Source organism: Clytia hemisphaerica, unplaced genomic scaffold (genome assembly GCF_902728285.1).
Source record: "Clytia hemisphaerica strain Z4C2 unplaced genomic scaffold, Clytia hemisphaerica genome assembly, whole genome shotgun sequence".
Classification (NCBI taxonomy): domain Eukaryota; kingdom Metazoa; phylum Cnidaria; class Hydrozoa; order Leptothecata; family Clytiidae; genus Clytia; species Clytia hemisphaerica.
This window is the reverse complement of record NW_027104506.1, coordinates 373,776-386,638: the sequence shown is the minus strand read 5'-3', so window position 1 is coordinate 386,638 and position 12,863 is coordinate 373,776. Positions and strand designations below refer to the sequence as shown.

The following is a 12,863-nucleotide window of genomic DNA, read 5'->3' as shown; positions in this document are numbered from 1 at the left end:
AACAAGATGGCGGTCGAAGCGAGGAGATTGATTTCATGTGTTGATTCATACTTTCTTAAACATTTTCTTTGCTTTAGTGGTCAAGAGACTTTCAAACCAAAGAAACTTTGTAGTGATTTTTTTTGTAAACTTTTTCAACATTCTGTCATATCTTTTTAGCTTTCTGAGTGAAAATTCTACCTTAAATCACTTTCATTTTTAGTTTCTTGTTTTCAAAAAAAAAGACTTTTAGGAAATAATGGCTTCTAATATAACAAGTGATACTTTTATGGACCTACCTGGTTATGCATTTAACACATATATAATTGATATCTACGTGACGTGACCATTAAACAATCATTCAGAACACAAATAGTGACGATCTATTAAAATTAGTCGTTTGTTTCTTATAAAAAAAACGTTTAGAAACCAAAATTTCATACTCTTGAAATATTCTTTCGTATTCAAGACTTTGTGAGCAAAAAAACATCTATCTCATCAAAAAATTGAGTAATTTGGCTAAGAATATTGATGTATGCTTATTAATAGAGATTCTTATAGATAAACATGCGTTTTTTGAGCCAACAAAATTTTTTTGAAAAAATCTGCTTGAGCCATCTTTTACCTATGATGGTACCCTACTTTCATGCAAAAAATCAGAAAAGTTTAATGATCCAATTTTTCACAAAGTCCAAAAAAACCCGTTTTTTAGCCGTTTTTGGCCCAAATTTGCCCAAAGATTTTTTTTTTCGAAAGTCGGGCTCCGTCACATTCGAGGGTTTATAGTTATGAATTTTTGTGCAAAAAATCATAAAGAATCAAACAGCCAATCTCGAGAAAAGCTAATACCTAGTAATATTGATAATGTGCTTATAAATAAATATCGAATTTGGCCAGTTTTTCTATAAAAACACGCCAAGAAACCAACATTTTATGTCTAAACACACACATTCTTCAAAAGTAAGCCCTCATGAGCAAAAAAAACATCTATCTCATAAAAAAATTGAGTAATTTAACTAAGAACATTGATGTATGCTTATTAATAGTGATTCTTATAGATAAACATGCGTTTTTTGAGCCAACAAATTTTTTTGAAAAAATCTGCTTGAGCCATCTTTTACCTATGATGGTAGCCTACTTTCATGCAGAAAATCAGAAAAAGTTAATGATTCAATTTTTCACAAAGTCCAAAAAAAACCGTTTTTTAGCCGTTTTTTGGCCCAAATTTGCCCAAAAAATTTTTTTTCAAAAATCGGGCTCCGTCACATTCGGTTTATAGTTACACATCTTTGTGCAAAAAATCAGAAAAAACTAATGAGCCAATCACGAGGAAAGCTAATAACGAACGAACGGACGAACGGACAAAGGTTAATTTATAGGACCTCCACCCCACCGGGGTAGGTCCAAAAATAAATAGACAGAAATGCAGCTCATGTGTAAATTTGAATATTTCTTGATGGTACACAAGGTTACTTCTGGATCTGTCGCTGTTAACAACAGTCAGTGACAATGGGGGATGTGGCTAGGACGTGGCATGATTTTCAAACTCGACACAGAATCATTTCAAGTAAACTGATTCTGGAATTTGTTGATGGACACTAAAATGGAGTTCATGTGTAAATTAGAACAAGATTGGAACTTTTTCCTTGATGTTACGTGTGAAAATGGTTATTTCTACATATGTCTCTCGTTTAACGAATTGGTGGCTTGATTTTTCAAACTCGACACAGAATTATTTCAAATACCGATTAAATGGAATATGGCAATGGAGACTAAAATGCAGCTCATGTGTAAATTTGAACAAGATTGGAACTTTTTCCATGATGCTATGTGTGAAAATGATTATTTCTAGATCTGTCTATCTCGTTTAACGAATTGGTGGCTTGATTTTTCAAACTCGACACATAATTATTTCAAACTAGCCGGTGTCCGGCGTCGCACGCCGGTTTAGCTGTTTGCTGAACGCATTTAAAGTCCTTTGGATGTTGGGAAGGTGGCCTTAAACACGATGAAATCAAAATTAAAGGGAAAAAGTCTCTTCAAAGTTTGACTCTTTGATGTTTGGGAAAACTTTGATGTCAAAATAAGTGGAGTGAAATAATAGACATGACACGAGATTCGTCGAAAAAAGGCAGCCCGGGGGGGGGGGGGGTACTTAGGCAAGAGAAGGGTATGGGTATGTGCCGGCCTTAAGGGTGCCTTTTTTTAAACATGGCAGTTTGAAAAATTGGAAAATCAAACTTCAGTCCCACTAAGAATCGGAAAAATAGGAAAATTTAAATTTTTTGTTCCCAGAAAGATAGAGATTTGGTCAAATTAGTCCCAAAGAGTGAATTAAAATTCACACAATTTCCTGCAATTTCCTTTGTTTCTTCTCTTTATTCTGCTAAGGGTCCGAAGGGCAGGGCCGAAAGTCAGCTCGCAACCATAGTCCCCCCGGAAGGCAGCCTAGGACACGCAGACAAAAAAGCGTGATAGCGCAATTTTATGTTACTTTTTATAAAATAACTTCGTCATAACTTTTCAAATTCAACAATAACTTAGATTTACAGCAAAATAATTATCGACATAGATGTTTAAAGGTCCCTTTTTATGAAGAAAGAACTCTAGTTTTTACCGCCTTTTGAATATATTTTTAATGTTGCTGTTGTTCTAACAAACTTGTCTTTTCTTTAACAGATTCTGTTTAAAAGATTTTATTTTGATTTGTTTTGAAAAGAATTCGAATGTCTCAAATCAAATAAGGTCGTTAATTACATTCGAAAACATAAAACAAAAGAAAAGAAAAGAAAAAAAGTCTATCAATATCAATTAAAAACAAACTTATCGAACAACTCAAAGTATTTATAAAACGGCGCGAATCTGATTTAAAACATTTGTGGAGCAAGAAGCAAAAGTCATCTTTTAAAAGAACAAAACATTGCTTGCGAAAACGAAAGTGACACACAAACACACATACAGACTACGGCTATTAATATATAGATACCGATTAAATGGAATATGGCAATGGAGACTAAAATGCAGATCATGTGTAAATTTGAACAAGATTGGAACTTTTTCCATGATGCTATGTGTGAAAATGGTTATTTCTAGATCTGTCTATCTCGTTTACTCTTGTCTCCCGAATAGACGGGGGGGGTCTGAATAAGCAGGGGGTAGGAAAATTTTCTAAATTCTAATAAGCGGGGGGGGATGGAATAAGAGGGGGGTTATTTAAAGACAGATTTTTTTCTAACTGTTATCAATTTCAACAACAAAAAAGAAACTTTAACAAATGAACACGTAAAATAAGAAATAAGTACTAACAAAAAGGAAAATTTTAACAAGTTTAAGGTCTATCTACACTGAAATATTGAATTATTCGAATTCGGTTAGCGGGGGGGGGTCTTAATAAGAGCGGGGGGATGGATTTTTTTGTCTCTTAACAATTAGCGGGAGGGACGTCTATTCTGGAGACAAGAGTAACGAATTGGTGGTTTGATTTTTCAAACTCGACACAGAATTATTTCAAATACCGATTATTAATAGAATATGGCAATGGAGACTAAAATGCAGCTCATGTGTAAATTTGAACAAGATTGGAACTTTTTTCATGATGCTACACATTATTAAATGAAATGGTCATTTCTGAAGCTGTCGCATTTAACGGTCGTTGATGGCTTGGATTATTCAAACTCGACTCACATAATTGTTTTCAAGTCGAATTGACCTTGATTGAGGAAAGAGGAAGAAGATAAACAAATACAATACAACGAAGAAGCTCAATAAATCGATGTAGCACCATTTTGCATTTTTTGATGTTGTTTCTTATGGAAGTTGAATTTAATGATATTTTGGATTTGATTGTTTATCTTCGGGTAGAAAGTTTCGAGCTTTCAACATTCAATTAATTTTTCATTGACTACTTTAGGCGTACATACTTTGGCGAGCAGAAACTTTTGGCCCTTTTCGCGAAAGTAAATGTATTTAAAAATTCTAGTAAGGGCCATTCGCGAAAGTTTATGCTCGCGAAAAATTCATGACAAAATAGAAAATCTGTAAAACTTCAAACTTTGAATAAAATGTAACTTTTATGGCACTTTTTAGCCTGCTAAAAGACTAATAAGTCAAAGGACAAATGTTTAAGCCAATCCAAGAAGTATTTGTCCCTCTAAGCCATTTTTTCATGTGAAAATTCTCAATTTTACACCTTGATTCGCGAAAGTTAATGCTCGCGAAAAACATTTTTCCGTTAAATTCGCGAAAGTAAATGTCGTGAATTTCGCGATTTTTTGTCCTCGCGCAAGTTTCTGCTCGCGAAAGTTTGTACGCCTAAAGTACATTATGTTTCGTTTATTTTTTCACTTCCCTATTCTAAGAATGAAGAAAGGGAGAATTATCCTTGTCGACTTATTTTTCATTTTCTTTTGCTCGACGCAGTAAAATTTTAAATCCTTTGGCCATCCCTTTCCTTGGGGAAATTTGAAATCTTGTTAAAAATTTTCTGAACTTTTAGAAATTCAGAAATTCGCGAAAATCGGGAAAATTTCGCTTTTGCTGGGCCTTCACGCCAAACGGGCTTCTTGTTAAGTGAATTAAACTACAGTTGGAAGGTAGAGTTTTAACTCTGAGTTTTATAGGATCTCAGGATTTAAAAGCTCAAATTTGCTTACTGAAAACGTTAAAATACCCAAATTTGCTAATATATTTCGGCACTGATTGTAGTGGGGAGTGCTCAGACAACGCCACAAAATCAAAAAGCTATAAGTGACCTAGTGTAAACTGAGCTTAAGCAAATAACTTACTTTTTCCTTTCATGAAGAAAAGATCGAAGCTTGAATTGTAAAAGACTTGACTTGCGAAAACATATGGTTTAAACAATTCGTAATTTCCTTTGGCTAAAAATCCCCAATGTGATCCTTCTGAGTAATAGGTGAACCTGAAATAGAAGAGATTGTGGATCTGTTATACTCTTTTTCCTTCATAAGAACAATGAGGCTCAAAATCACCAAAAAATTAGAACAATTTTAGAAAAAAGCCTGGAGAGAGAAGAGACAGAGAAGTGAACCCTCCGAATCATCCAGAATTACCACGCTTACTAGCAGAATGGGCCCTATCCCTGGATAGGGAAATTACCACGCTTACTAGACACTGCTAACCCTGCACTCGCGACACGACAGAGTTATTGGTGTATAGACGACGACACTCCAACTACACGGGAGGACATACATCTTCGCAGGTGTTGAACCTATGAGCATCGCTATTTGCAATGCCTGGCATACTCCCCTTACTCCTTTATCAGAGTGATTGTACCCAGTTCCCCTCACAAGGCATGGGTTGACCCGGGTGAAGATACATTCAAGTGAATGATATCACCAAGTGAGAATCGAACTTTGACCTCCCAGACGGGAATCATGGTTGATAACCACTACACTGCTACGCTGAGCCTGGAATCACTCAATTTCAAGCAATTTAGGGGTCAAAGTAGTAAAAATTGGGTAAAGAACCTCAGAAAATACCTCAATCACATCCTATAAACAAGAACAGGATAAGAACAATTTGAGGCTCAAAAAGGCCAAAAAAAGAACAGCCGAGCCTCATAAAAAAATTGGTGGTTCTTATAAAACAAAAACAATATGTGTGCTTTTATCGAGGTTTAGTATCAGTGCTGTAGCTACCGGGGGTAATGGAGTAATTTGAAATCACGTATTGGCTGATTGGCTTGATCAATTTGACTGAAATTTTCTCCTCAAGTCTGATTGGGCTTTTCCAGAAATAATCCGTGCCCCCCCCCCCCCCCCCGTTGAGGATATCGGATATCCAGGGGGTTGACGATTTTTGTCCAAAAGTGGATATCCAGGAGGTTAAATATCTACAAGGGAGCGGATATCCAGGGGGTAAAGTGTCTTTTCAAGTAAAAAATACGATATCCAGGGGTATACATCTCTATAAGAGAGGATATCCAGGGTGTTGAGCATATTTTTAAGAGTGGATATCCAGGGGGTCTTTATTAATAAAGTAAGATATCCAGGGGGTTCGATACTTCGAAAAATAAACATCCTCAACAGTGGGGGTAAATTTTCTTTCTGGAAAATAGTTCCGCTGCTGAGGTCGATAAATGTTTCATTTCGTGACACACATCTTAGAAGTAACTTTTTTTGGTGGAAACTTGCGAATTAGTATATGTAGATTCCAAAATCAAAAAGTTTCCACGATATTATCGTGCAAGTAACGAGTAATTGGCGATTTTTTGCGTTTCCAGGCAATTAAAAAAAGACCTATATCACATGATAGAGCTCTTCAAGCTGAGCAAAAAAGTGTATTACACCAAAGTCCCAACTTTTCTAGATCAAAATTTATTGGCTTATTTGTGGTAAAAAACTGATGGAAAACAGGGAATTTCCCCACAATCTGCATCAATTTATGCAAAATTAAACCCCTTTTTGACCACAAATAGGCCCATAACTTTTGATCTAGAGAAGTTGGGACTTTGGTGTAATACACTTTTTTGCTCAGTTTGAAGAGCTTTATCATGTGAAATAGGTCTTTTTTTAATTTGAAGACCCCCCAAAAATCATTTCCAGGCCTTGCAATTTTGCCTGGAAACGTAAAAAATCGCCAATTACTCGTTACTTGCACGATAATATCGTGGAAACTTTTTGATTTTGGAATCTACATATACTAATTCGTGAGTTTCCACCAAAAAAAGTTAGTTCTAAGATGTGTGTCACGAAAATTGTTTTCTAGCCACTTTTTTCGATCTCATCAGCGGGACTAAAAGCCCATTTGTCGCATCAAAGTGACTAGCTACAAAAGGATTTGGTCCTAAGAGTATTTGGTAATTTGCAGAACGATCTTTAAATATACGTGGACCATAGGAACCATTGAGTTTAAAGCCTGAAAGGCTAGAGTCTAGAGTCTCTAACCTTTGTCAAACAAGAAAAAGTGAAGCTACTTATTACTAATCCAGAAAACGCCTAGAACGCGCCACTATCATGACAACGGATTGTATCTAGCGGTTCCTACGAATGCATTTTTTTAAACAACGCGCGGACGTTCTGGATGGGTAATAAGTGGCTTCATTTCCCATCCAGGAGTCTCGAGTCTAGTCCTTTTCGGTTTGGAAGTCAATGATCTGAACTCAAGAATTACCGTATTTTCTTTAAAAAGCACATCAGCGCTCAATTTAAGATATTGTGTCTCTATTGAGTCTCTATATCTACTCTTTTAAGGACGAAGGACTGAATAAATTTGGAACAACCACCAGTTCTGACCCGCAAAATCGTTGACGGTAAAAATGCTGATCTACCGTCGTCCTCAGTTGGTCAGGATCTAAGAGTTGACAAACTAAACCCAACCGTCCCCATCGTAGAAAGACACCGCTATTGCTTCGGGTCAAGCTGGAGTTTTTACAAGTTCTTTGATGACTCTGTTGGTCGTTAAATGTTGAGACAAACGATTTTATTACTTTTTTTAAAGAACGCGTCATCCCTATTCTTTAAAAATAACCAATCAGTTAAGCATCTTGTAAAAACTCCAAGGCATCTCATTGCTTCTAAGGGCGGCGCTCTCTTTAGAGGGCGGTAGAGTTAAATGAAAGGTTTGCAACCTAAGGGCGTAGGCGTAATATTTTATACGGGAGTATCCAAAAAAGACCCTGTGTTTGTCACTAATCTTGAATTTAATCAATAAAACTAGTCGCAAAGTCCGGACTATTTTGAGTGCTTCCGTATAGAAGATTACGTCATGAATATCATGTATTCTTCTCGCCATATATTTGGTGTTCAACTTACATGACGTCATGAAGTTTCACTTTATTACCAGGAACGTATTCATAAACTTCTGAAACACCAAAATCCCATCCTTTCAACGTATTCTTTCCATCGTTGTGAACTCTGATTGAGAAACCAGGGATTGGAAACGAAGTGTCGGTGGGCCGTTTGAAATTGGGCAGCTCCTTGGCCCGATAGTATGATGGGACGCGATCTCCGGCTTCCTTGATGGTCAGTGGAGGCCATGGTTCAAAACAATACTGAAAGAACGGGAAGAAATTGATGAATTACAATTGAGTTTGAAACCCGAGGGAAGTGGAGAAACAATACAGAAAGAACGGCAAATTAGCTTTAGTTTAGACGGCCAACTTTCTGACCTGCCGATTCTAATTGTTAGAGTAGGTTAATAGCGGGCAGAATGCTAGCAATCAAACTTTTTACCCTCAGGTTGTTATAATTATGGGATTGTTTTTTACTTAATTTCTTTTTCTCTGAATCAGTCGTGTCTGGCATGCTCGACTAATTGACGCCGTTAAACAAAAAAATATAGTTTCGATCAGTTTATTATATTTCTAAAGACCGATGACGGAATTAGATAGGGGTGTCGACATTAGACCAACTTACGGTATCTGTTTGGTCGATCTGTACCACTGAAGTAAGCCCGAAGGGTTAGAAGCGAGTTTCTATCTAACCTTTCTCAGGCAAAAAAAAGTGAAGCCTTATAATATACACCGTATTTTTGAAAACGGATTGGATTTAGAAATTTCTTTGTTTTCGAGGCTAGAAGTGAATTTTCAACCTTTCGCAGGCAAGAAAAAGTGAAGCTTTAGAAAATACGCCGTATTTTTGACGACGGATTGAATCTAGCAAATCTTTTGTTTTCAAAGTGATATTTTTTTTCGAAAATTAGCGGTAAATTTCAGTTTCAATCTGGCATTTGTGCAAAAAAAAACAGGCGGGTCGCGCAACTTTGGTAGCATTTCATTGATCTGTACCATAAAATCATGTCAGAGCAGATCAACCTAGTTTGAGAGCAAATAGAAAGTAACAAAAAGATATTTAAAATCATGTCAGAGCAAATCAGTCTAGTTTGGGTGCAAATAAAATGTTGCTGAGTAACAAAAAAAATACTTGAGAACCAAAATTCTTAACGTCTGGGTTAGGTATCAAATTTCAAAACATACTAAACTGTTTTTTTTGTATCCATTTTAAGAGATGCCTGCAAATCTCGTGATTAAAGCACACAGAGAAAAAAGTGATATATTTCTGGGGGAAAAAGCCTTCGATACAATTTAAATATTTACGAGTGACAGCGGTTTGCCCTAAGATATTTCGAATACTTACGAATGGTGGTGATTTGCCCTTCAGACATTTCAAATATTTTATGAGTGATAGCGATTTGACTTCGAGACATTTTGAATATTTACGAATGGTAGTGATTTGACTCTGAGACATTTTGATTATTTACGAATATCTTATCAAGCAAAAAAACCTGGTAGATGGAAAAGATCATCATGGCATCTATTTTCGCCATCGAAACTTTCACTATATTACGAGTGGTAGCCGTTTGATTTCGAGATATTTTGAATATTTACGAGTGGTAGTGGTTTGACTTCGAGACATTTTGAATATTTACGAGTGGTAGTGGATTGACTTCGAGACATTTTGAATATTTATTAAGCCTGAAGATGGAAAACGTCATCGTAGCATCAATTTTGGCCATGGAAACTTTTGCATGTATTATTTTAAATTTTCTTATCGTTATTGCATTGATTAAAGACCCTTTAAAGAAGCTTAGAAACATGTTTAATTTTCTCTTGATACATTTATGTTTGTGTGACCTGGCAGCTAGTCTTTTCAGCTTCCCGCTGGTATGTTATAGTCTGTTTACATACGATGATCAGAAATCAAACAAAAATATAAAAATTGGTATCCTGATTGCAAACCCATTGCTAAATGCTGGCATTTTTACCACTATGTTGCTCTCTTACGATAGATACAAGGCTATAACGAACCCAATCGAGTACCGACAAAACGTCAATATGAATGGATTCTTAAAATACATAGGTCTTGTCTGGATGTATTCATTGTCTATACTGATTTTTGCATTGACAGTAAAATCTGAAATTGCTGGGTTTATAATTGATGCTGCACTAAATACACCAGAAGCAGTTGTCCTAGCTATTATGTATTATCGTGTACGTAAAATATTCAAGGCTCGTACAAATTGCCAACTCGTCGAGAATTTAATCACATCAAGTCAGTTAGGCAAATCACAAAGATTGGAGAAAGACAAGCATGCTACAAATACAATAACATTAATTTTTGTCATGCAAATGCTAACAGTTTTAAGTATCTTTGCTCAAGATGTTTACGTGTATTTGAATGGTGAAAATAATAATAATCCGATTATATTTTGGGTCTCAACTCCGCTGAATGTTCTTGCGGATCCTATAATTTGCATCACTCGTATGCCAGACTTTAAAAAATCGGTGAAGGCGTTGTTTTCTGTTGGAAATAGAAGCTAATTCGATGGATTTTTCTGAGAGTGATTTTCTAGCATGCTAAAAGACTAATTCGGTCGTAAAAACATGCAAAAATAATCGAAGAGACAAATTTTAGTTTATACAAAGTGATATTACCCAGTTACGATTATTGTATTATTATATAAGAACAATATTACTGTATTACACGGATTATAACCGACTCCAGTCTCTCAAAATCAATGGAAGCCCAAGGGGCGAAATGTAGTACACAAAGTGATATATATCCTGTTACGATTATTGTATTATTATATAACACCAATATTACTGTATTATACGGATTATAACCGACTCCAGTCTCTCAAAATCAATGGAAGGCCAAGGGCCGAAATGTTGTACACAAAGTGATATATATCCTGTTACGATTATTGTATTATTATATAACACCAATATTACTGTATTATACGGATTATAACCGACTCCAGTCTCTCAAAATCAATGGAAGGCCAAGAGGCGAAATGTAGTACACAAAGTGATATTATCCCGCTACGATTAGTGTATTATTATATAGCAACAATATTACTGTATTACACGGATTATAACCGACTCCAGTCTCTCAAAATCAATGGAAGGCCAAGGGGCGAAATGTAGTACACAAAGTGATATTATCCTGTTACGATTATTGTATTATTATATAACACCAATATTACTGTATTATACGGATTATAACCGACTCCAGTCTCTCAAAATCAATGGAAGGCCAAGGGCCGAAATGTAGTACACAAAGTGATATATATCCTGTTACGATTATTGTATTATTATATAACACCAATATTACTGTATTATACGGATTATAACCGACTCCAGTCTCTCAAAATCAATGGAAGGCCAAGAGGCGAAATGTAGTACACAAAGTGATATTATCCCGCTACGATTAGTGTATTATTATATAGCAACAATATTACTGTATTACACGGATTATAACCGACTCCAGTCTCTCAAAATCAATGGAAGGCCAAGGGGCGAAATGTAGTACACAAAGTGATATTATCCCGTTACGATTATTGTATTATTATATATAACACCAATATCATGTATTTATTATTCTATACCTGTAGATGTTTTTACTCTTGCTAGAAAAGAAACTTTTAAGTTAGTTCTATTGTCAATTTCACTTTACATTTTTAATGACTTAAAGTAATTAAAAAGTTGATAAAGAGAAAAATTTCGAACATTCGATTTTGTGAGCACCTTTTATTTTGTAAAAAATGTTTCAAGTTTTTCTTTTGTTTTTGCCTTTAGGTATAGAATAAAACGTATATTCAATAGGTTTTATGTTGGTTATTGGATTTATTAACCCTCGGTGATGATATTCATCACCTCGGGTTAATAAATCTCAATAACCAACTTTTACCTATTGAATATCTGCTTATTATTATATACCTGTAGGCAAAAACAGCCGTTGAATAATTCATGATATACCATTGCTTAATTTTGCTTTCAAAATTTGATTTTTTTGTCGCTCTTGTTGTTTATCAAAGAAATTTATCAAAATAAATCTACTGTCGATTTCCTGAACAAATTTTATGAGTAATTAAGAAAATCATTAAAAAAGAAAAACATTCGAACGTTCGATTATGGGAGTGTTTTATGTGAATCTTTCGACTATTTACATAATTTATGTTTGTTTTTGCCTCTAGGTATATAATAATAACAGATACCTTCTATCTTATCCATCTATTTTTAATTCTGCAAAATACTTTTTTTGATTTGAGCTAATTGGAGGTAAATCTTTGTTTAAATTTGTGTATATTATAAGTAAATTGGCTTCAATACTTTAATTTTTCATGAAATTAAAAATTTATACTTATATATGTTTCGGAAATAGTTTACGATTTTTATTTTTCTAAAAAAGCGATGCATTGTGGGATTATTTCGAGGGTATTACAAGTAGAGATCTCTTAAGAATTCCTCGAGGGAATTCTATTGTGATAGCCCCGAAACAATCCCACAATGCATCGGTATTTTAGAAAAATCAAAAACTCTGATAAGGTTAATAGTAAACATATAAATCGACAAATAAATCAAAAAACAAACCTTGGTTATGGAATCTTTCTCTTCTTTCTGTTCTGCAAAATACCCCTTGATGAATTTATTCTTCCCGAACGATAACAAACCATTGAGGAGGGCTTGAGGCGCAGTACTGCCAATTTTCTTGGTAAGTATGCCACCGCATTCTCTGTGGATGTAATCTCCAGGGTGTACTGGGAGGGTGGATGGCGGGGTTGGGCGTGTATCTAGAAAGATATTTATTTTGAAAGAGAATGAAACCGGGAATAGTGCTTTATTAATTAGTGGAAGGGATTTGCAATCATGTAGAAAGTTTGGAATGATGGTGAGTCTGAAATATAAAACAGCAACAGGAGGTTAAATATTATCATCATTATATCATTAAAGAAGTTGTTTGGTTCCCTCGAGCCAACTTCTAAAGGCTATACAAACTTTGATGCGAGTTTTTTATGTGAAAAAAAATCATTAAGTTTGAATTACAATTCTCTGAATTATCTTTTCAACGGTTTAATTTGTTTAAATTGAAGTATTCGTTGAAAAAATATAAGAAAAAAATAGTCAACACTCAAAGTGAATAGGC

General features: G+C 35.0%; 3 protein-coding genes across 3 annotated transcripts in view; 2 read left to right on the top strand and 1 right to left on the bottom strand.

The window, feature by feature from the left end:
• LOC136821844 (uncharacterized) overlaps positions 1-12,863 on the top strand; it is a 386,618-nt gene that overhangs the window by 266,607 nt on the left and 107,148 nt on the right. The window lies entirely within an intron of this gene.
• Positions 1-12,863, bottom strand: part of LOC136821831 (uncharacterized) — a 127,617-nt gene that overhangs the window by 97,249 nt on the left and 17,505 nt on the right. Inside the window, exons 7-9 of the mRNA XM_067078052.1 lie at positions 12,311-12,510; positions 7,752-7,990; positions 4,764-4,897 (exon numbers count right to left, since the gene is read on the bottom strand). Coding sequence (XP_066934153.1) covers positions 4,764-4,897; positions 7,752-7,990; positions 12,311-12,510 — 573 coding nt within the window. The remainder of the gene's footprint in view (positions 1-4,763; positions 4,898-7,751; positions 7,991-12,310; positions 12,511-12,863) is intronic.
• On the top strand, positions 9,334-10,312 carry LOC136821892 (5-hydroxytryptamine receptor 7-like). Its single transcript, XM_067078137.1, has one exon. The coding sequence runs from the start codon at positions 9,419-9,421 to the stop codon at positions 10,256-10,258; it is 840 nt and encodes a 279-aa protein (XP_066934238.1). The 5' UTR covers positions 9,334-9,418; the 3' UTR covers positions 10,259-10,312.